Source organism: Emydura macquarii, unplaced genomic scaffold (assembly GCF_026122565.2).
Source record: "Emydura macquarii macquarii isolate MOO-44397 ecotype Brisbane River unplaced genomic scaffold, CSIRO-AGI_Emac_v2 contig_968, whole genome shotgun sequence".
Lineage (NCBI taxonomy): Eukaryota > Metazoa > Chordata > Testudines > Chelidae > Emydura > Emydura macquarii.
The window spans coordinates 8,121,740-8,144,670 of NW_027131105.1; the positions used below are offsets into that span (position 1 = coordinate 8,121,740).

A 22,931-nucleotide genomic window follows, 5' to 3' on the forward strand; every position below is an offset into this window, starting at 1 on the left:
GTTTATCAGCATCGATTATTGGTGTTAGCCTAGCACACAGGATCCCCACTCATGACCCAACACCCCAGTGTACAAACACTGAGAGCCACTAATCAGTGTCAGCCAGGAGACGGCAGACAGACAGTGAAGCCCAAGGACACAGTGAGGTGTCCCTGCTCGGCATGGTGGCAATGCTGCCATGGGATGACCAGAGTGGGCTAGGCCTGCCCAAAGATGCAGCACTCAGCCAAAGCAGGGCAGGACTCCAGGGGCTGAGCAGGGGAAGCACTCTCTGTATCTCAGCTGGGCCAATGGGTCTGAGCACTGGCCCCTGGAGTGGCTGGGGGGGAGTACGTGCAGCAGGACCGTGACTGCCCAGACCAGTAAACACCTCCCCCCTCTGCCCTTCACTGGTTTTTCAGATGGATGCAGCCGTCGGGGACAAGTTGAAACCATCTCGGAGTAAAAACCTAGATGACAGCCTCAACGAAATAGACACCCTGGTAATGAGCCCCTGCCACATTGGCCTGCCCTCCTCTTGGTGCTTCGCCGGGGTTGGAGGCTGGGACAAGGGGAGCCTGGCACATACAGGCCTCTCCCTTTTGGGGGAGCTTTAATGTCTCGCATGCCCAAGATAACACCCTGCGCTGGTGCCTGTTTGCCCCAGGAGGCAGTATGATCTAATAGGTAGAGCGCAGGAAAGCTGAGCTCAAGCCGGGGGGCTTGGGGGCACACAGCCCCTCTGACAGTCGAGCCCAGCTTGTCTCAAGTGGGCACTACAGTCCGTGGACCCTTGGAACGACGTGATCTGAGGCTTTTGGCTGTGGATTGTCACCCACAAGGGCCCCAGCTTTTGATCGTCAAAATGAGTTCTGGAGCCGCCTCTTTCCCTCCACCATCCCTGTAGGAGGGGAGCGAGCAGGACCTGTTCGGAGACTCCAGCACCACATTAGTGATCCCCGAAAAAGTCAAGACGCCCATGAAGAGCAGCAAGGGGGAACTTCAGAGCATGGCATCGCCCAGGTAAGCTGCCCACTTTGAAACCAGGGATGAGAAATGGCCCCTCAGGGCAGCAGATGGCTGGACACAGAGCCTTTCTCCTCTAGGGGGGACAGTCTCCAGTCCAGCCCAGCTGCAGGCAGGAGGCGTGGGTGGCTCAGGGGGCAGGGAATAGGACCATCTATTCCCCTTTGGAGAGTTAGTTCCTAGCCAGGCTGATTGTCACCAACCATTGCTCCCCTTCCATGACCTGTCTTGATGTAGCTCTTAAGAGGCAGGTTCCCTCTCCTTGTCCATTCCCAGGCGGGCACCTTTCCCCAACACTCTGCAGGTTTGGGGTTCAGATCCTGCCCATCTTCCGGGGAGGGAGGCTTCTTGTGGTCACAGCTGGTGGAACTTGATTTCTCTTAAAGAACTGCTTTATTGAATTCTCCCCAAACACAGGCTTTCTGTGGGCTTTACTCGCACTATCATTACAGAGCCCAGGCTCCCGGCTTCCCTTGCTTGTCACAGGTCACTGATGTCGCACACTAGCAGGGTTGGAGGATCAGTGGGGTTTGCTGCCCAAGAAGCAGCCCCTGCCTTGTGCTCTCCAGTGAGTTGGCCCTAAAGTGGAGAGGTTCAAAACAAGCTGCTAGTTACAGCCCTGGCAGGATTCCCTGCCAGAACAGAGCATGGTGTGTTGCACCTGAACTGTCTGAGGCCTTTCCAGAGAGAAAGGGGCTGTTGCAGCCAAGGCCTAGTGTGGGGAGTCAGGAGAGCTTGGTTGTGTCTCTGGCTCTGCCTTGGAACGTGGGTTCTCACTCAGTTGCCATGTGCCTCAATTTCCCCATCTCAGGGGAAATGCTCGGAGGACCGGGTGGCATTTCACATCCAGCACCCAGCATTAGGCATCTTCCCCCAGCCAGGGCTGTCTACTCTGCTCTGCTATTGCCCATTCCCTCCTGGCCAGGAAAGTTGGTGCTGCCTTGCTCCTGGCTCTGAGCTCCCAGCTCTGGGTGGTGTGTGGGCAATCTTAACATGGCTGGATTTGATCCTTTGACTGATTCCCTGTGGATACTGGGCCTCCCCCCCTGTGAAGGCAGCGGGACCATGCTGGAGCTGCACTGAGTTAAGGATTGTATCCAAGTTCCTGTGTGTTAAAATGCCATTTATAGCCCTTTGTTCCCAGTGGAACCTGCCCCGCCTGCCTCCTGCTTTGTTTGGACAAAAGTGCATCTTCAGTGCGTGACACAGCCAGCCTTGCCAGCCCCGCTCCCACGTGCTCTGGGGGGGGTGAGCTCCCGTCACTGCCATTTGTCTGCTTATCTCCCTGATAGTGCTGACGCTGCTGCCCAGACTGACACACAGCAGCACCTTCTTGGAGCGAAGCACGAGGCTACTTTGTCCTAGGGCTTCCCCCTTTGCTTAATTGATGTCAGGTGGCAGCGGAGGCCGCTGTGTCCCCAGGCTCCTGGGAGCGTGCTGCTGTTCCATTCAGCCCAGGCTCCAAATCAGATCTGCTCACTTACAAGTGAAAAGCTGATGTTTCCTGCATGCCAACACTGAGCCCACGAGCTGGCTAATGCTCCCAGAGCTGGGCTGGCGCTGGGGGGCTGGCTGAGCTGGCTGCAGGGATGCCTGGTGGGGAGCTTAGACTGTGTGGTCAGAACAGGCCCTTCTGGCCTTTAGAGGCTGAATACGAGCAATAACTAAAAGCGTATTACAGTCAGTGAAGGGAGCCGCTGGGCCGCCAGTACCCGGGCTGCGTGGCTCTGTAGTAAGGTGGGGACATCGGAGACCAGGTCACTTTTCAGAGAAAAGGCTCACTGTCATGGCCAGAGTCTATTAAAAGGGGAACTATCAAATATTCCTTTGCAGTGGTGTCCCCAGAGGTGAAGGCTAATGATCAGAGCGGAGGCTGGGGATCTGGACTACTGGGTTCTGTCCCAGCTCTGGGTGGGAGTGGGGTCTAATGGGTCAGAGCAGGGGACTGTGAATCAAGACTCCTGGGTTCTATCCCCAGATCGAGGGGGGGGCGTGTCGGCTGGAGAGCATGCCTGCCTCACCCCACTGGTGGGGGGGGAAGGAAAGGGTGGTGTGGGCTGGACGTGGAGCTTTGTGCTCTCAAATGGCCATGTTCTGGGTCACCCCTGTGTTGCTTTGTCATCTTGGTTTGTAAACTCATGGTCCAAGGCCTGCACAGCCTGGTCCTCACCCCTTCGGGGTCTGTGTGCTCCGGGAAAGATGCCAAACGTGCCAGCATTGGAGGGCTCTGCATTTCTGTAGTGATTGAGCCCTTGGCACCTCGGACAGCTTCATCTCTGCTGCTCTGGGCTGGCTGGAGGAATCCAGATCTTGGCAGATAGCCCTTGGCAAAGGGTGGGCACCCTCATGGCTAGGAGTCTACCTTGGATCTGCCGGTAGAGGAGGGGACGCAGCCTGGTCCTGGGGTTCCCTCTGAGTCTGCGCTGGCTACAGTCTGTACATGGGCTCTCCCTGTGTCTGCCCTGCACTGGCAGACCAGCCCCTGCTGAGTCCTGGTTGCACCCAGCAGTGTTGTTGAGCTCCCGCTCTTGACAACGTGGCAGGAAACCCGTCACCTAGCCCTGCCACCCTGTCCCCTGACAGCGGGCAAACGTTGTCCTGGTGCAAGCGCTCCCAGGAGCACAAGGGCATGGCTCAGACTCTAATGTTACCTGGGGAATCTGCAGTCAGAGGCCCTGGGGCGTGGGGGAAGGACCCTGTTCTCTCCCAGTTGAATGGCATGGGCCCCTCTTCCTGTGCCATCCGGGGGCTTCGGGAAACGAGACCAACAGCATTGTCCCTTGTCTGCTGCAGCAAAATGGAAGGTGCAGCGCACACGCCCCGGCAGAAGAGAAGCACCCCGCTGAAGGAGAGACAGCTGTCCAAGCCCCTGAGCGAACGGACCAATAGCTCAGACAGCGAGAGGTCCCCTGACCTGGGCCATAGCACACAGGTGACGTGAATGCAACCCCAGACAGCTCTCGGGGGGGGGGGGTGATCCCAGGGCTGGCAGCTCATCACAGATCTAACCAAACACGGTCAGTTGCCTGACAGCCCTGTAGGGAAAGCCAGGAGCCGCAATGAGTGAGTTGGAGAGGAGCTCTCCACTCACTGTGCTGAAACAGTGGCTTTGGGGGTGCTGTGCTGCAGGGAGCAGGGGTGCAGCACGAGGCGGCACTTTGTTTGTAGTATTCCAGCCGCTCTGTCCCATTGTGTCCTGCCCGCTGGCGCTCGGCATGGATCCCAGGGCACTGTGTGTAGCAGAGCTGGCTCCCACGTCTTGGCCCCGTTCTAGTTCAGCTAATGGATCCACCTCCCTCCACTCCCCGTGCAGGTCTAAGGCAGGAGTTGCCTTCCCTCTTCTCCCTGCCAAGGCTGGCTGTGTGGGGGCTGGGGAGCTGGATATGCAGAGCTGGGTGAAAGGCAGGGGACCTGGGGCTCCTGGTACCAGCGCTAAGGGAGAAGCAGCTCACCAGGGGAACCTCCAGACTTCTGGTCCAGCCTGGTGTATGCAGCCAGTGCCCTGCCAAGGATAAGCCCCCCCCTGCCCGCCCCAACAGATTCCTCGCAAGATCGTCTATGACCAGCTGAACCAGATCCTGGTGTCAGACACGGCCCTGCCTGAGAACATCATCCTGGTGAATGCGGCCGACTGGCAAGGCCAGGTATGGAGGCCAGCCAGCGGGGCACCCTGCAGGAGCTGCAATGGCTGGCTATACTCGGGCGGGCAGTGACCCACAGAGACAAGGCCCCTCTGTTTCCCCATCCTCTGCTGTCATGTCTCAGCCCTGCTCTGAGCAAGGGGGTGGGGCCTATCCCCCGCCCTGCCCATCTCTGGGCCCCCCTGCCCACGGTGCCTGCCTTGTCCAGTGCAAACAGAGAACAACAGCTCGGGTCACACGGGCCCTTGGAGCCCTGCTGCCCTGGGGGTGAAACTGGCTGCTCCACACAGAGGAGCTGTTCTGTGTCACCCTGAGCCAGCCTGTGTGGGGAACCCTGCCCCGAGCTGGGCCCTGACTGGGAGGGAAGTGCCAGAGGGGGCTGGGTTGGCTGCCCAGAGTGTTAATGCTGCTGCTGTGACTGGGTGGCAGAGTCTGAATCCCAGCTGAGCTTCCCCCAAGCGCCCAGGCCTTGGCTTGGTATGGAGTCTCCCCGGGCTATGTCTGTAGATGGGCTGGAGGCTCTGGGGGCGGACGCTGAGCTTTCCCAGTCCAGACCAGGTCCGGTGTGTGATCTGACGGCTATGGGTCCCTCGCCAGCCCTCCTCACGGCACCTCCCGCGCCCCCCTAGCACACAGCACCCTCCAAATTGAGACTGACCGCCCGATCTTATTTGCACTCTCAGTGGAGAGACCAGAGCTCTGGAGCCTTGACTCCTCTTCTCCCTGCTCCAGAGCGGGTCCCTCTGCCCCACACTGCAGCCCGTCACATGGGCGTTGTAGGAACCGTGCCTCTGCAGGCTATGAAGAGGAGTCTGCAGAGCTGCCATTGGGACCCTTGACTTGCCACGATCTCATACATGAACTTGCCAAGCCCCAAGCAAAGCTGACCCACAGTGTTCCCGGCCCTTTGCCGTCTGGCAGGAACACCCCGCAGCCCGCCGGCCCTCAGCAGGGACAGCTAACCAGTGCAGGGAGGTGCACGCTTACCGACCTCTCCCCAGCACGCTGGCTGCTAAGCACCGAGCAGGAATATTGTGTGGCAGGTGTTGAAACCGATCCCTCTGCTCCCATACGCACGTGCATGCTCTGCTCACGTCTCCTCCTCTCCTGGCCAGTATGTAGCCGATCTGCTTCGGGACCAGAAGAAGCCGGTCGTGTGCACATGCTCCACCGTGGAAGTGCAGGCTGTCCTGTCCGCCGTCCTCACCAGGATCCAGAGATAGTGAGTAAAGGAACCTGGCCCTCTGTTCCTGCCCCTGCGCCGGGGGCAGATGGTTCCCATTGATATGGGCGTGGTGGAGTTGCTGTCCTGCAGGGGCGGGGGGCTGGTTATGAGTCAGATCTCGCAAGCTAAGCAGGGTGGAGTCAGGTCAGTGCTTGGAAGGGGAGGCCTCCAGGCAAAACCAAGATGTGGCATGAGGTGATGTTGGAGGTTCATTAAAAGGCACTTTCCCCTCTGAGTCGATACCAAGCCAACGTCCCAGCGTGGTGCTAGAGGGGGTTGTGCTGCAGGGAGCAGGGCAGGGGCTCAATAAGGGGCGCTCTCCCCTCACAGTGGGTTCTGGCCCCAACACCCCAGCATGCTACTCGGGGGCACTGTCCTCCAAGCTAGTTCTGCTCCCAGTGACTGAGGGGTAGTAGGGAGTGTGGTAAAGCAGGGAGAGGGGCTGTTGATCCAATAGGGGGACCTGTTTAAAACATGACTTCATGTGCTCTTACGCCAGTGGCTCTCAGCCTTTGCAGACGACTGTCCCCCTTTCAGCAGTCGAATCTGTCTGGCGTACCCCAAGTTTCACCTCACTTAAAAATGACTTGCTTGCAAAATCAGACCTAAAAATGCAAAAGTAGCACAGCACACTTACTAAAACACTGCTTACTTTCTCATTTTTACCATATAATTGTAAAATAAATCAACTGGAAGATAAATATTGTCCTCACATTTCAGTGCATAATATGTAGAGCTGTATAAACAAGTCATTGTCGGTGTGAAATTTTAGTTTGTACAGACTGTGCCAGTGATTTTTATGCAGCCTGCTGTAAAACTAGGCAAATATCTAGATGAGTTGATGGACCCCCTGGAAGACCTATGCATATCCCCAAAGTTACACATACCCCTGGCTGAGAACAACTGCTCTAAGCTGTCAAACTGCTGCTGTGTCCCACACTAAAGTCGTTTGCATCTCAGCCCTGAGCAAGGGGTACCTGTACAAACAGCCCCTGCGCCCCAGCCCAGAGGTATTTCATTGCTGGGCAAGCATTCCCTGTATAACTCTCCCCCTGATCTCTCTCCAGAAGTGGCTGCATTTCCTTGCTAGATGAACTCTCTCTGTATAATAGCTGCTGTGTTCCACCCCAGAGAAGGGTGCATTGCAGTAATGGATGATTGATGTTGTGATGTACAGCACATCAGGAGTCTGCAGGGTGAAGTTTGCCACAAACGTGTAAGATATTTAGTTCATAGTGCAGGAAAATGAGGACAGAAGTGTCCTCTATTCCTTTTCTGTGGTTCTCTTGCATATTACTCTGAATATTGCAGCATCTGAGGTGAATGCTTTCAAAGGCACAAACCCCAGCCTGCTTCATTCACAAGTGGAGCCGCCTAGGCTTTGCCTACAGTCTGCAATGACCACTGCTCCCCCGGCCAGCTCTGCTCGTATCCCAGGTCATGCCTTGCCAGCGGATCTGCCACTGGGCTGCTTCACCCACAGCTAGAGGCGCTCTGGAGATGCTGCCCTTCAGTGACCTCTGCGCCCGTGACTCAGCAGTGGCTGGCTGGGGATGCAGCCGGCTATTCTTAGCCGCTCTTTCTGCCATTGTCTGCTCACTGTAATGTGCTGTCTGTTCCCTGGGGTTGTTCTCAGGTGAGCCGACTAATGCAGGGGGTTAACTGTTCCAAAGAACCATCTCGGCTTTGAATGGACCTGCATGGTGGAGAGACGGGAGCTTGGGGCTTATTTAACATGCAGAAAGATTTCCCTAAAAAACCAAGCCAAAATGTGTCTGTTAGAAAGTCAGGTGCCATCTGCCCTGTCTCTCTCCAGGAAACTCCCTGGGCAATTGGAGAACCAGTAATATAATTAACAAGCCAGGTGCCAGGAAAGGGGCAGGCTGAGTCAAACAGCCGGGACTGGTAGCAACACATGGAACTTAGATGCTCTACAGCGGAGGTCTTCAAAGTGTGGGGCGTGCAGGAACGTTGCTCAGAAACCTCGCTCCCCTACCGTGGGGCAGAGAGTGGGGAAGCCCCCGCTGCCCTGGGGCTCCCAGCTCAGAAGTCCTGCTGCTCCCGGCCCCAGCTGTGGCCCAGCCCTAGCCAGAGAGGGATGGGGGGCGAGTACAGGAGTAAGGGAGGCATGGGGTAAAAAGCTCTACAGACATCTGGGAGAAATGTTCTTTGTTAACAATTCCATCCCCTCCCGTCACCAAAGAGAAGTGAGCTCCCAATCCACCTCTCCGGCACATCCAAGGAGACCTCCAGGAAATCTCAGACTTGACTTTGTTCGGAAGTAGATAAATGAAGGTTTGTTTCTCCTCCCTGCCAGCCTGCCTTTGTGCATCAGATCCTGCAGGGGACAGGTGCTGAAAGCAAACCTGGCTGGGTAGATCAGAAAAATGCAAGAAAGGCTTGAAAGCCCATTGCTTCCCTCAGCAGATCAGCCATACCATGTCAGCCTGCAGTCCTCTCCCCTGGGGGATCTGTCTGAAGGGGAAACCTGGGCCCAGGCTCCTTTCCCCAGGAGAGGCTAACCTGTGCTCTTGGAACATCCCTGCTCTTTTCACATCTGGACATAGGACTAGAAGGGGCCTCCTGAGCCATGGAGCCCAGTTCCTGCTATCAGAGGCTGTCACAGAATCCGTGGCACCTCACGGGGTTGCAGCTCCCAGCAAAATCACTCCCCTGCGCTCATGCGTGTGTCCAGGCCTTGCATCTGGTGGCCCCCACAAAGGAGAACTTGAGCATTGATGTGCGGAGGCTGGCTGGCAACACCTGTGGCCGCTTATGCTCCTGGAGGAAGAGGTAGCATTGTTCTGCTGGGCACCTGTCCTGTGAACTGCACCTCCAAATGCTTTGCAGGGTTAAGGGGCAGAGGAGGGGAGAGAACCGGAGGCCTACACAAAAGGGAGAGGGGACACTTTCAGCTCAGGCAGGAGACAGGGAGGAGCTGCAGAGGAGATGTCTCTTGCACCGGCAGTGCCATGCTGGTGAAAAAGGGAGCAGAGGGGCAGTGATCATGAAATACAGGGAGGAGCGAGGGGTCTAGGATGACATCACCAGAAGGGCCCTTCACAGTGCACTGTAGCGCCAACGCAATCTCTCCCGTCACCAGGGGACAGGCTGTCCCAAAGCGATTTTGTAGCTTCCCTCTTGGTCCCTGTTAGCTGCAGAAATGAAGTTGGTGGTTCGCAGGTGCCCTCTAGTGGTGATTGTTGTGTGGCACAGTTAACTGCAGCTCCCTGAGGTCAGCTAGAGGTGCCCGGCCGTGGACGTGCGGCGCCTTAGCGATGCAGGAGGGGGCCCTTGGTCCTGAGCATGTGCCTGGCAGGGGGCTGAGCCACCGGGCGCCGCTCCGAGAGCCCCTCCACAGCTCAGTGTGCGCCGGCTGGGTCCTGGGGCTGAGAGACGCTGGAGCATCAGGACACCCAAGCTGCTTCACCGTGGCAAAGAGCAGCAATGCCAGGCACTGCACGGGCTGTGCCGCGGCTCCTCCCTCACAGAGGCCCTTCCCTGGTGCGGGCGGCAGCCGCTGATTCCAGCTGGCGGGTTGCTGGCGTCGCTGCTCCATGGGCCCCTGCCCTTTTACTGCCTGCCCTCACCCGCCGCAGCTCCAGGCTGGGCACGGCAGCACCTGCAGCTGCTCGTTGACTTGGAGCCTCACAGCCTGGCAGGAACAGGTGCCCTCTGCCTGGACTGCAGGGTGGCATCCCTGCAGCTGTGTATGGGGAGGGGCCCCGCTCTCTTCAGTTCCTGTCTTCCTTGCTGTATAAACAGCCCCTCTGCCCCTCCCCAGAGACAGCTGCATCTCAGCACAGGGTGAGGGGTCTCTGTATAAACAGCTCCCGTGTTCCATCCCAAAGCTGGGTGCATTTCAGTGCAGCGTGAGAGATCCCTGCCTAAACAGCCCCGGCGCCCCAGGCCAGAGTTGGTCATGTCTCAGCGCCTGGCGAGGGCTCCCGTGTGCCCTCCAGGCAATGGGCTGCAATAAGCACACCCATTCCTGTGCTCCTGTCTTTTGCAGCTGCAACTGTAACTCCTCCGTGCCGCGGCCCGTGAAGGTGGTGGCTGTGGGGGGGCAGAGTTACCTCAGCGCCATCCTCCGGTTCTTTGTGAAGCAGCTGGCGAACAAGACCTCAGACTGGCTCAGCTACATGCGGTTCCTCATCGTCCCGCTGGGTAGGTGCCTCTGCCCACACCCTGGCCAGCGGGCGCGAGTCCTGCTTGACCCCCTCCAGCCAGAGCGCGGCTGTTTGTGCTGGGCCGGCTCTAGCCTCTCCCTGTTAGTGTGGCTAGGCTGCGGGTGCGTGGGCTGGCAGGGTCTGACGCTGCCCCTGGGGGCGTGCAGAGGGGCTGCTGGGCAAAGCACGGGCAGATGTGCCCATCTGGGTCTGTAGTAGGTGCTCCTAGAGGCTGAGTTAAGAGCCAGCCTTGCTGGTGGGTTGAGCTCTAGCAGGCTGCCTCCTGCTGGGATCCCAACAGAGCAGCTGGGAAAGGCTCCCAGTCAGCCCAGCCTCTGCCTTCCCCCAAGTGCCCCCTTGGACAGCAGCTGGGAGCCAGGAGGGGGGGAACCTGGGGTGTGGCAGACACAGGACAGCAAGACCATCGCTCTTCCATTCTCTGGGCCCTGTGGAAGGCTGCTTTCAGAGGAAAGGGGTAACGGCATCCCTGGGGCTGTCAGGGGCGCTGCCCATGCCCCTTGGACGCAGCTGGCTAAAGAACTCTCCTGGGGGGCGCTATAGTGCACAGCTAAAGAGCCCCCCCCACCCCACCCCCTTTCTCTCCTCCGCAGGCTCCCACCCCGTAGCCAAGTACATGGGCTCGGTGGACAGCAGGTACAGCTGCACGTTCCTGGACTCCGCCTGGAGGGAGCTGTTCAGTAGGGGCGAGCCTCCAGGGGCAGGTGAGGGGCCAGAGCAGCGCTGAGCGCCGTGTCCTTGCCCATGAGGTTGGACAGGGAGTGGAGTGGTTCGCTGCCACCCATGGGCTAAAGAGAGAGCAGCCAGAGCTGTGTGGGGGGGGGGGTCCCCGCTACCAGGCTCAGACTCTTGGGAGGTGGCCTGGGCTCCCCTACGGCAGTGGTTGTTCTGTCTGCACAGAACAGGGCTGGCTGGTTCCTTCCTGTGCCCTGCTTTGTTCCCTGGGGCCTGATCCACCCTTTGTCCTGCCCCCAGCTCCAGGGGGTCACAGCTCCAGCATGGTGTGCAGTGAGGGAGAGGGGGGTCTCCATGGGGCAGGGGGCGCTTTGGGTGAATCTGTGTCCTACCTCCTTCTTAAGGCAGTATAAGATCTAGCCTTCCAGCCTGGCCACCTGCTTCTCTGTCAGCCACCCTCACCAGAATCCTCTCTGACCCACACACAAGAGCCCCTCTCTCCTCAGCCAGTGGGGGGCGTCCTGACTCTGCTGTGCCAGCTCGGGAACAAGGTGGCAGGGAGCAGGCTCTGGTGGGCTTGCCGCTCACACCTCTCTCCCCTCTGCCCCAGAGCCGTTCGACGTGGTGGGCCGCATCGTGCAGTATGTGGCTGGAGCCAGCGTGACCCACCAGCTGCCTGTGGCCGAGGCCATGCTGACTTGCAAGCATAAGTTGTAAGTGTTGCCAGGGCGACCTTTCTGCATTGGGGGCTGGTCACATGTTGCAGGGCACCCGGAAGCCCGTTCAGTCGGCTTAGGAAAGCTATTAAAGATCACTGGGAAGGGGTGTGGGGACTGGTGGTTAGAGTGGGCAGCTGGGAGCCAGGACTCCTGGGTTCTGGTCCTGGCTCTGCTACTATTCAATGTATGACCCTGGGCACGTCACTTCCCCTCTCCGAGCCTTGCCTGGTTTCCACCTCTCTGGAAGCTGCCCTGAATCTGAGTGTATTTCTGGAGTGCCAGTTCTCTTTGCATCCCAATGCCTCTGGCACGGGGATGGGAACTTACCTGCCCCATCCTGGGAGCCTTGCTGTGGTCACGTCAGTACCGGGGGGGGGGGTGTTGTTTAGCCTGGCCAGCTTTGGATGCCCCTCTCCCGTCGTGCATGCAGGGCGGGGGGCGTTGCCTGTCTCCAGCCTCATCCCCCACCCCCTTAGCAGACCCTAACAGCTGTCTCTTCCTCTCCCCACAGCCCAGATGAAGACTCCTATCAGAAGTTCATCCCTTTTATTGGGGTAAGGCTGCCCCACTTGGGTGTCCAGCTCTCCCTGTGGGGCCCTTCCATTGGGGGTCCAGGAACGCTGCTGTGCACTGGGTTGGGGCATATGTTGAGGCCAGAAGGCCTGCGTCACCCGGGGTAGGGCTCCCTGCCTCCAGCTCATCAGCCTCAGGCGAGAACAGGCTGGAATTAAACCCCCCAGGGGCTGGAGAATCCCTGTCCCCAACCCCGTGTCTGTTCTTCCGGGGGTTAATCCCCCGCCCTGGTAAGCAGGTTCAGTGCTTCTCCAGGTCTCTTTCCATGTGGCTCCCTCTGCTGTCATGAGATCCACAGGGGTGAAAGCTCTCCAGCAGGGCTCTCCGGGGTGTGCTGGCACCGCCGCGTCTCCGACACCCAGGGTCAAGGAAAGGATCGCGCTGCTCAGACTTGTGCTGGTTACCAGGGGGCGCCATCCACCTGCTGAGCCAGGAATGCAGTGTGACTTCTGAGCGAGAGCCCCTTCTCCCAGAGAGCACCGGGATTGCGGACTCTTAGCTCGCCGTGCCCCGAGCCAGGCCAGCAGAAACCGAGGGCCTTCATGCTGCCCAGGGGAGAGAAGTGCCAGGCTTGGGCCTCTTCCAGCGCGACATGGGCCTGCGAGGGTTAAACCTCTTTAACCCCTGGAGTACTGAGCAGTGGTCAGAGCCTCTCTGCTGTGTCCTGCCCCACTGAAGTCTGCTTGGAGGACTGGAGTTAGTGCTTCCAGCCCTGCGCTATCGCTTAGCGGGTGGAGAACTGGACTGGGAGTGAGGAATCCTGGGTTCTGTTCCCAGCTCTGCCACCGGCTTGCTGGGCACCTTGGGCGAGTCACTGCCCCTCTCTGTGCCTCAGTTTCCCCATCTGTAAAATGGGATAATACTTCTGCTCTACCCTGACTGACTTTCCACAGAGTCTCCTGGGGCATCTGGCTGGGTGAGGCTCTCTGATCGAAGGAGCAAATGGAGGTGGGGGAGGGCAGCCACCGGTGCCTGGAGGGGGTCGCTATTGTCCGGACGCTCTCAGAGCACTGTAGTGACGGGGGCTTTGTGCCCTGCCATTGTAAACACCCCGATGCAACGTCCCGGGCGCTGGGCTACCATTGCTTTGGGCACTGGGACTCCAGCCAGGGTTGATGGTCCCTGGTCACCCTGCCAGCTGCTTGGCCGGGGTAGCTGGTGCTTAGGGTGGGGCTGGCCCTGATGCAAACATCCTGGGAGGTCCCACCCGCCCAGCTTTCTGCACGGAGCTGGTGGAGCCTGCGTGGGGGGGGGGTGAGCCCCTCCCCCATGGTGCAGGAAGGGTTAATGGCAGCCTTGGCCCTGTGGCTGTAACAGAGCCAGGTCTGTGTCTCCAAGAGGAGAGGCTCAAATGGCTCCTCTGGGGAGGGCTGGCGGTGTTGATTTCCAGCACAGCCTGAATTACTGATCTGTCTCCCCACCACAGGTGGTTAAAGTGGGCCTCATCGAAGATTCCCCGGCAGCCACAGGTACGTGCTCTGCGAGGCCGGCCCCGGCTGCGTACGGGCCAGCTGGTGCCGCGGCGATACAGTTCCCGCCTCCCTGAGCTGCTGTCAGGCTGTGCGCAGAGCTGGGCAGGCCCAGGGTTCCCTCCCAGCCAGCAGGGCCAGGAACACCATTTGGTAGAGGCAGGCTGAGGTCCTGGGCGCCCTGGCTGAGAGATTGCCCCTCTCTGTCCCCCAGCCTTGCCTCTCTCTGACCTCGGCTCACCCCTTCACCCACAGCCCAACTTCAGGTGAACAGGGCCTGGCATGCCCCAGCTTCCAGCTTATAAAACTGGGGGCTGGCTTTTTCTGCTGCCCCCTCACCCCCCCTGTTGCCACTGAAGTATGTGGGGGGCGGTGTCCAAGCGACAGGGTCTGCCTCTGGGATTCCCCCACCCCCAGGTTGCTCCTTGGCTTGTTCCCCTCTCGCCTCACAGCCGGAGTGGGGCTCGGCTGGCACTGATGGCCGGATCCCAGCAGGAGTGGGGTGGGGGCTGAATCCGTCTGGGCTGGTGCGCAGGGGGACGTCGCAGTGAAAGAGTTCAGACGTTAAAGGGGAGTCCCCGACCTCCAGTCCCTTGGGCTGTAGAGCCTTCCGCCCAGGGAGGCGATGGCACCTCGTGGTTCAGGACGCCCGTTAGCCTGGTACCCCCAGAGTACCCCCGTCCCTGGACAAAGCCTGGGAGCTCCCACGCCATGGCAGTGATGGGGTGGCTGGTGGCAGCAGCAGGCTCATCTCCCGCTAGCCCTGCAGAGCGGGGAGGTGCCCTGCTGAGTCACCTGCAGTAGGGGCCTTGGCCTGCACTGACTGGGGCAGGGCCAGAGACGAGACACCTGGGAAAAGGAAGGCACCAGCATCGTGGACTTGGTGCCTGCCACAGCACCCCTGTGGGGAGGCCAAAGCGCCCGTGGGTCGGGGGATGCCCCTGTGGGGAGGCTGGGGCGCACCCAGGGGGGCGAGCCTCTGTGGGAGATCAGGAGGTTGGGGGTTTCCCATGGAGAAATGAATCTGAGGCCAGGACCCTGCCTCATCCCAAAGTCCTGCTCTGCTCTCTCTGCAGGAGACGGAGATGACGTGCCTGTGGTCAGCCTGACCGTCCCCTCCACGTCCCCGCCCTCTTCCTCTGGCCTGGTGAAGGATGTCTGTGCCACCCCCCCGTCCTCGCCATCCATGAGCAGTGGGCTCGCTGTCGTCGGGTGAGGCAGCCTGGGCCACCGGCCCCATGGTCAATGACTAAACCCACGCCCCGGGGGGCAGATCAGCACCATCCATGTTTGTGCAGCACCTGGCGCGATGGGGGTTGGGCTGTGACTGGGCTTCCCGCAGGGCAGGTAGATAATCTTTACCATGTTCCAGCTGGGGAGAATGAGTGTTTCCTTCATGGGTGGAGGAAAGTACGAGCTTAGCCACACAGTGAGTCAACAGCTGGGGGAACCCTGGCATCCTGGTGCCCAGTTGTGTGCAAGGCCATCCCGTTAGAGTGGTTCTGTGCCTTTCCCTGCGTTCCTGCCCCCAGGGACGTGTGCGAAGTAATAGCCTCTGCCATGGCAGTGTCAGCTCTTGTAGCTACCAGTGGGGCAGGTCCCTTCCCTCTGAGTGCCCTCGAGTGGCTGGTGCCCCCGTGTCCCCACCCATGCAGGCTGGGGCAGTCCTATCAAGTCCTGCATCTGGGATGGACTTTGAGCTAGTGTTAAAGCAATGACACAGGAAGTCAGGACGTGTGGGACCTAGTGGGTTAGAGTAGGGGGTCTAGGTTCTGTACCTAGTCTGTGCTTCCTGTGCTCTCTGTAAAGCAGGCTGGCGTTCGCTTGCCTCCTAGAGGTATCCGTTAATTGGTTATCGTTTGCAGGGGGCATTGGAATCCCACAACAGACATCAGCCCAGGAGTCTGGGATCCAATTTAAGATGTATTTGCTCATCTGGGCCCCCAGTAACCTGCCATCGGGAGCCAGAATTCCTGGGTTCTGTTCCAGCTCTGCCACTGACCTGTTGTAGGCCTTTGGGCAGAGTCCTCCTGTGCCTCAGTTTCCCCATCTCTGTGATGTGGGTAGTGCTGTCCTGCCCCTTGGGGGTGACCCCCTGCTCTGCCCAGCTGCTGCTGATGCTTCCCCACTCTCCCCAGTCCCCCCAGCAGCCCCTATGGAGACGTCATTGGCCTGCAGGTGGACTATTGGCTTGCCCAGCCCACGGAGCGCAGGAAGGAGGGCGAGAAGCGGGACGCCAGCTCCAAGAACACCCTGAAGAGTGTCTTCCGCTCGGTGCAGGTGTCGCGGCTGCCCAGCGGCGCAGAGAGCCAGCCCTCAGGGACCATGGCCATGACAGTCGTCACCAAAGAGAAGAACAAGAAAGGTGGGTGGCAGGCCCCTGGGTGTGCGGGGCGTAGATGGGCTGGTAGGCCCACGTAGCTCTGAGGGGGCGAGGAATGGGATGTGTGGCCTTTTTTCCTCTAGGTGTGCTGGCTCTGATCTGGCCCCGGGGCAGTAATGACCCAAAAGTCCTCTCCGTCTGCTCACCATTCAGTGTCCCCATAGAGCAATGTCCATTGTAATTCGCACTAACTGGCCCATTCCTTGGCCATGCTGGGGCAGAGGACTGGCTAGGCCCTGAGTGTGGACCCCCGTCTTGCCCCAGGGAAGTCCTGCAAGCTAAGGGGAAGCCCATTCTGCATCTCCTCTGAGCTAGGAGCTCAACCAGCTCCTCTTTTCACCGTGAAAAATGCCCAGGGACCAAAAGAGGGAGGGCTGTGTCCTTAGGATGCCTCTGCGCTGCCCGAGGCTCAACATGCAAGGTGCTTCTGTGTGCAACCCAGCTCTGCCTTCCCTCTGTAGGAGACAGCTGGCTCAGCTGCAAATGCACCCCCTCCTTCTCAGCTCCCTGTGTCATTGGCGGCTCTGCCAGTGCCCCGGTTTTCCCAGCCCCCGATCGCTTGGTGCTCCCTTGATCACCCCCTTGTGCCGGAAGAGCTGACTGAGTGGGGGTCACTGGTAGGCTGTCTGTCTAAACAGTCCCCGCTCCTTCGCGCTGGACATCGGATTCAGCTTTTATCACTGCAGCTGATGGCAAGAAAGTGGACTGAGAAGGTTTGGAGGAGACTTGATCACGGGCCACAAGTCCTTCCGTGGGGAGGAGCTTTCGGATAGTGCTTTTGTAGCCGTTAGGGCCAGAAGGACCAGTAGATTATCTTGTCTGACCTCCTGGATGGCACAGGCCAGAGAATGTCACCCCGTTCCCCCTGCACTCAGCCCAGTCACTTGGGTTTGATTAAAGCATCTGCCCGAAAGGCAACAGGCTAGCCATGGAGACACCGAGAGATGGTGAATCCATCCCTTCACTTGGCAGGCTGTGCCAATGGTTACTCACCAGCACAGTGACTGTCGGTGCTGTAATTTCAGTGTGAATGTATCTGGCTTCCACTCCCAGCCCCTGGTTCTTGTTCCGCCTTTCTCTGCTAGATTAAAGAGCCTGATAGTGCCTGGGATTTTCTCTCCTTACGGTCCTTCGAATTAGGGTTAAAGGAATTCTGAAAACACGCTGGATAGGCTGAGTCAGCAGCGGAAAAGTGTTGGGGAGAACTGCTGCTCAGCTGCCGTGGGCCACAGATCTGCTGGAAGGAGAAATTTGCTCTTCAGAGCACTTCTGAAGAGTCCTGCGGGCAGGTGGTGGCTGAAGAGCATGAGGCAGAAAAGTAGCCCTTGGCTGGATGAGGCAGAATCCTGGCTGGATCCGAGGGGCTGTTCATCCAAGGGGCTGAGCAGAGGCTCGTACCGAATGCGCGGCCATGGCTTCAGGAATGCAGATGCCGCATAGGAAGGAGGTGGTACTTAGAGCCCAGGACTGAGTCGCCTCTCGCTCATGTTGATAAGCTAAAGCTCTTTAACGTTGCAGGCGCAGGCCAAACGAGAGCGAAGGGCGATGCCGGAAACGTTCAGCTTGGAACTGAGCGGCCAGTCAGCATTTAACAGAGAGGGGGATTTGCCCCGGGGGTGGGGAGCGGGTTCTCCGGCACGTGGGGAGTCTGTCTCTGTAAAACTCCACTCCAGCTAGACGCTGAGGGGCTGGGGGCAGGGCTCCCTGGGCAGGTGTCTGACTGGAGGGTTGCAATGGCCAGTCTGGCCTTAGGCTCACTGCTGCCTGCCAGTTGAGAGGGAGGAGAGAGATGGCGTTAGTCCCCCAGCTGGCTGGGCAGGAAGGCTGCATGGGGGGCCCTGGCTGTGTGATATGGGGGGCTCGGCCTGGGGGGCTCAGTCCACGCCCTTCTGACCTGGCCATCTCCAGTACAATTTAATCCATCTTGTGTGTGTGTCAGTGTTTGCAGTAGGGGCTCCCATCCCCCACCCGATGGACCCTATGGCTCCCCGATGTGGGGCAGGGTTTACAATCCAGGCCTGGCCACACAGGGAGAGACTGTTCCTTGTCCCGCGCAGGAGCCGAGTCTGTCCTCAGTCCTGGGCTCATCCGGGGACAATGTGCACCAGCCTCCCCCTAGCCTCCCAGTCTGGGAAATGGGCCTTGGATTCCTGGATCTGGAGAGGGGGGCAGGGTTTGGCTAAGGGGGCTGTGTTGGGCCCCCAGCCTGCTGAATTAATCACCCTGGGGCTTGAAATGCCCCTCCCACCTTGGCCAGAGGGCTTTGTTGCAGTGAGGAGGGGGGGGACTGGGAGCCAGGTCTCCTGGGTTCTTTCCCTATGTCCATCGCTGACTCGGGGGGGCCACGACCAGGGGGTGTGGGGTGGTGGTCTGCAGCCACGTGACTGGATGGGGCTTTCCCAGCATCTCTTCATGGGGCTCCAGAGATCAGTGCTGGTCTGGCCTCCGGGGCAAGTTATCCTCACCCCGCAACCCTCCTGGCAGAGAGGGGCTGGGCCAGCATCTGCCTGGCCAGGCCTAGCCCAGGAAAATGGCTCACCCCTTGCTGCTGCTGCAGTGCAGGCACCTCCCCTGAGCTCCAGGAGGGAGTCAGGTGAAGCCCTTTCAGCCAACTCCAACTTCTAGCCCCTCCCTGGAGCTTCCCGCCTGCCCCGGGGTGTCCAGCCCCCAGCTGTTATCCTCGGAGCTGAGCCAGGTCTGAGTCACTGCCCTAAGAAACACAGTGGGGTGCAGTACATGGGGCCCCGGACCCCTGGATCCATTTCTGGCTCTGCCACTCATGGCATGACCTTGGGCACATTGCTACCCTTCTGTGCCTCTGCCCCCACCCCCACGCAATGGGGCACAGACTGTGTGCGTGCTTTGAGAGCTAAATATGAGCCACAAGCAGCCGTGTGGGCTCCCGACTGACCCCTCAGAGACTCTGCGGGACAGAGCACAGACCCCCAAGGTACTTCCAACAGCCAGCGTTCCAGTTGCACCCAGCTGGGTGCACTCTCCCTCTGCCTTTCCCAGCCCTAACACCCCTGCCATGGGGCAGAGCCCTGGCTGCCAGTTCCTCCATCCCCCCACAGCGGGAGTTGGGGTGAGACTGAGCGCAGGGTACGTGTGTTCCAGCCGCATCCTGCCTCTTGCCCAGCTGCCCTCCCCTTAGCATTGCCGGCTAACGGCTGCTGGCTGCCGTACTAATCCGGGGGCTCCCCTGTCTCTTGTTCCAGTCCCCACCATCTTTCTGAGTAAGAAACCCAAAGAGAAGGAAGTGGATTCCAAGAGCCAGGTGATCGAGGGCATCAGCCGGCTAATCTGTTCTGCCAAGCAGCAGCAAACCATGCTGAAAGGTAAGGTCTGCCATTGCAATGCAGTGCAGCCACTTCTGGGGCCAGGCAACTTGGTTATACAGGGGTCCCTCATCTGGCGCTGAGACGCAGCTACCGCTGGGGTGGGGCGCTGAGGTATTTATACAGGGATCCCTTTGCAGGTTGAGTTGCAGCCAACTCTGAGGTGAGGCAGCTGTTGATCCAGAGGTCCCTTGTCCAGCATGGAAATGCAGCCACTTCTAGGGTGGGGCAGCTGTTTAACAACCACCCTGCAACCCCGAAGTTTGGGAGGCAGGTGGGAATTATCCTTTCTGTTCAATTCCGGGGCTGGAACAGTGTCGCTAGCCATCCTGTGGGGGCAGCCGAGGGGCACAGGAGCATCAGAGCTGCCCAGGCTGCCCCCTTTGCTGCAAGCCAGCTGCTAGGCGCTGCTCTGACTTCCCCGTTCCTTTGCAGTGTCCATCGATGGGGTGGAGTGGAGCGACATCAAGTTTTTCCAGCTGGCCGCGCAGTGGCCCACACACGTCAAGCACTTCCCTGTCGGACTCTTTGGCTCGAAGCCAGCGTGACAGCGCCCGCTGGCCTGGCCGCACCTCAGCCAGGGGGGAAGCCTCTTCTGCTCCATCCTGCCCTCCTTGCGTAGCTGTGTTGGTATGTTCTGCACTGGAGGGGGCTGGAGGAGGGAGCAACCCAGTGCCAAGCTGTCATCCCCCCATCACCAGCTTTGTCTCCAGCTGCCACCCACCGCTTTCCCGTGTGTGTGCGTGTGTGTAGGGTGTGTGCACCGCCTTGGTTCCCAGTGCTCAGCGGGGAGTGACTGCAGCCGGCCCCTGCGAAGGGATGGGCCTAAAGGACTGAATTTTATTGAGAGTCACACTCCCCCCCTTCAACCCAGAGCAGCCATGGGTCACTGAACAGCCAGGGCTGGAAGCGCTGAGTGTGAGAATGCGCTTAGCCTGGCACAGCTGACCAGCAGCTCCAGCCTGGCTCGTGGCCCACACACTCCTGCTCCCTTCTGGAGCCCTTCTCTAAAAGCACAAGCAGCCAGGCCACAGCTGGGTCCCCAGTGCCGTCTGTCTGCCGTCTGCACTGGGATGGCCTTTCCAGCACAGCCTGCCCTCTCCTGTACGCAGTGGGCGCTTGCTGACCACAGGGCCACTGCACTCCAGGCAGAGCGACCCCCTGCTCTTTGCTAGCAGAGGAGACCCCTGGGGACAGAGGCTGCAGCTGTTGGGAGCTATAGTATTACAGCCACTGATGGCTTCGTGTCCAGGTGGGAGATGAGCCCATGGCAGGGGCCCCCTGCTGATGAAGCAGGAGATGGAGGGAGTGGGGTCTGGAGGTGGGGCAGGGGCCTGGGGCAGGGGCATGCTTGGACCACCAGCTGTGTGTAACCATCCACTGAGCACTCGTGTTTCTGTCGGTCCTAATTGTTTGCCAAGACGTAGCTGCTTAATTTCACCAGTGCCCCACCACCTCTGTCACCTGCGCCCATGCACAGCCAGCCACCTCAGGACAGCAAACGCCCGTGCCCGAGCAGCCAGCTCTGCCGCTGTAGGCTTGGTCTTCCCACTGCCCCCTCCACCCCATCCCATGCTCAGCTGCTGGCTGAGCTCTGGCCAGCCCCATGCTGCGAGGGGCTGGTTACAAAGCCCCGGCTGGCTCGGCTGCTGTGCTTCAGCTGGTGTCTTTCCCCAAAGCCAGCAGCCCAGCTATAGTCTGCTGCAAGCAGGGGCCAGCACCAGGCCTGCTGTGGGCACAGAGCAGGTCGGTTCAATAGGAATCAGGTCACGGGGTTGCCCAGTTTATTATGGCACAGAGCATGCAGCCAGAGATCCTGAGGATGGTGGGGGCGCGAGTTCTGTTCCACAGATGGTCATTTAAGAATGAAGCAGCAGCAGGCTGGGTCCCGCTCCCAGCCCCAGGGACCATGAGCCCCACACAGCACTGACTACCCGACCCCCTTCTTTAGCACTTGCGTGGCAGGAGCTGGGAAGCGGCACCCGGCCATCCCGTGCGTTTCACTCCTGCCTGCACTTCACCCCCTGCTCCAGCCCAAGCCAGCACCTCCGGCACCAACTTAAATCAAGCCCCGCAGTTGGGCTGCTTCTCCCATGCCCCCTCCCGCAGCAGGCAGCAGCGAAGCGGTTGCATTTTCCGTTTGTTCAGGCTCACTGGGAGCTCTGCTCTTTTCTCCCCACGCGTCAGGCAGGGAGCCACAGTCCATAGAAGCCTGAGTGTTCGTACGAGTCTGGCAGGTCCAGGCACGGGTCCAATAATTCGGAGGGGGCAGAAAAGTAAGTGCCTCCCTGAGCCTGGAGTGCCCCTGCCTCAGCCATAGGCACCCACGCTCTCGGGGGGGAGAGGGACACTTAAAAAGCAGGCAGGAGTGGCAGCCCAGCCCTCTGGCATCCTGCTGCACCCAGCCCTGATTGCTCAGGGCAGTGGGCAGCGGAGGGCATGAGAATCCCAACAGTCTCCCCCGCCCACCTGGTAGCAATAAAGCCAGATGTGTCACCAGCAGCCTGGCAGAGCCCCCCTCGCTCACACACCACGCGCCGTACAGCCTCCATTGATTTCCCATCGCCCTCCTGGCTGGCCTGGCTGGATGGGGAGGAAGGTCACTGGGCTGTGGCAGGTAATACCCACAGGCCTGCTGAGCTTTGCCAGGAAGCCAGTTACTTGCTGGCTGAGTCGCTGCTTTGCCACCCCTGGGGTTACAGGGGGGCTGCAGGATGGTCCCTGTGGCTTCTCCAAGAGGAGCTGCGAGCAATAGCACGAGGTGGGAATGGAGCTGGCGAGGGCATGTCAGCGCCCGTGCTGCCTGTGCCGTGGGTCACTCGCCTGGGCCTGGCAAAACCCTTGAGGGTCTTAGACAGCCCGGGCGAGCTCTGAAGGGCTGGTGGGTGGGGGCTGGAAGTCCTGAGCTGCATCACTAGTGCAGATGAGCCCCAATGTGAGCCCCCTGCAGGCCAGCTGTTCCCTGCTGACTGTGTGTCCCATCCATCCTCTGGTCTCCCCTGGCCAGGGCCCCTCACTTGCTGAAACCTGGCGTCCTCCGATTGTAGTTTCTACCAAGCACAAACAGCTGCAGCCAGCTCTCCCCAGGGCTCCCTGTTCCTCTGGGTTCTGAGCCTTGCAGTTGCCTCTGGTGTAGGGCTGGGACGTGGCCCCGCTGGCACTATTGGGTGCCGTCACCCCATGGGAGATGAGTGGGCCAAGCGCAGGTCGTCTCCCAGGCAGGTGCACTAGGCTAGCGCTCGGGGGCACCCCAAAGCCCCTAGGGGGCCTCAGCAAAAGCTCCGGTGTCCCTCAGGCTGGGCTGGGGCGAGGGGCTGTAGGAGTGGAGGGAGCTGCCCTCCAGTGAAGCACCCACGGCCCACGTGATCCCAACATACATTTCCACAGCCAGAGCTGTCAGGACATTTTAGGCCGCCCCAAGCTCCATGAATGCCGGTGGGTCCTGCCTCTGTCTGTGCCACCACAAATCGCTGCAGTGAGAGCACTCCAGAAACACCCTCGTACTCCCCCAGCCTGCGTGCGGCCCCAGGGAGCTCTGGCTTCATGCTGGAGCCACACGAGCACCCCAGCGGGACTCTGGTCCAATACACAGGGGTCTGAAGGGGCCTTGTCTAGCCCTCAGGGCATAGGTGGGGTGGACATCTCGATCTCTCCCTGTTCCCCCGTGCGTGGGGCCCTCTGGGCACACAGGGCACTGTGTACATAGCCTCCTGGTT

The 22,931-nt window shown here is 59.7% G+C and overlaps 1 protein-coding gene across 2 annotated transcripts in view; it reads left to right on the top strand.

Moving 5' to 3' along the window:
• PACS1 (phosphofurin acidic cluster sorting protein 1) overlaps window positions 1-22,614 on the top strand; it is a 97,662-nt gene extending 75,048 nt beyond the window's left edge. For both annotated transcript variants that reach the window (XM_067544102.1, XM_067544103.1), the window contains exons 11-24: window positions 402-482; window positions 887-1,002; window positions 3,799-3,937; window positions 4,545-4,649; window positions 5,762-5,868; window positions 9,884-10,038; window positions 10,652-10,762; window positions 11,344-11,446; window positions 11,964-12,006; window positions 13,452-13,494; window positions 14,571-14,706; window positions 15,633-15,859; window positions 19,096-19,215; window positions 19,651-22,614. In XM_067544102.1, the coding sequence (XP_067400203.1) occupies window positions 402-482; window positions 887-1,002; window positions 3,799-3,937; window positions 4,545-4,649; window positions 5,762-5,868; window positions 9,884-10,038; window positions 10,652-10,762; window positions 11,344-11,446; window positions 11,964-12,006; window positions 13,452-13,494; window positions 14,571-14,706; window positions 15,633-15,859; window positions 19,096-19,215; window positions 19,651-19,763 (1,599 nt within the window). In that variant the 3' untranslated portion in view covers window positions 19,764-22,614. The remainder of the gene's footprint in view (window positions 1-401; window positions 483-886; window positions 1,003-3,798; window positions 3,938-4,544; window positions 4,650-5,761; window positions 5,869-9,883; window positions 10,039-10,651; window positions 10,763-11,343; window positions 11,447-11,963; window positions 12,007-13,451; window positions 13,495-14,570; window positions 14,707-15,632; window positions 15,860-19,095; window positions 19,216-19,650) is intronic.
• Window positions 22,615-22,931: the final 317 nt, after the last annotated feature.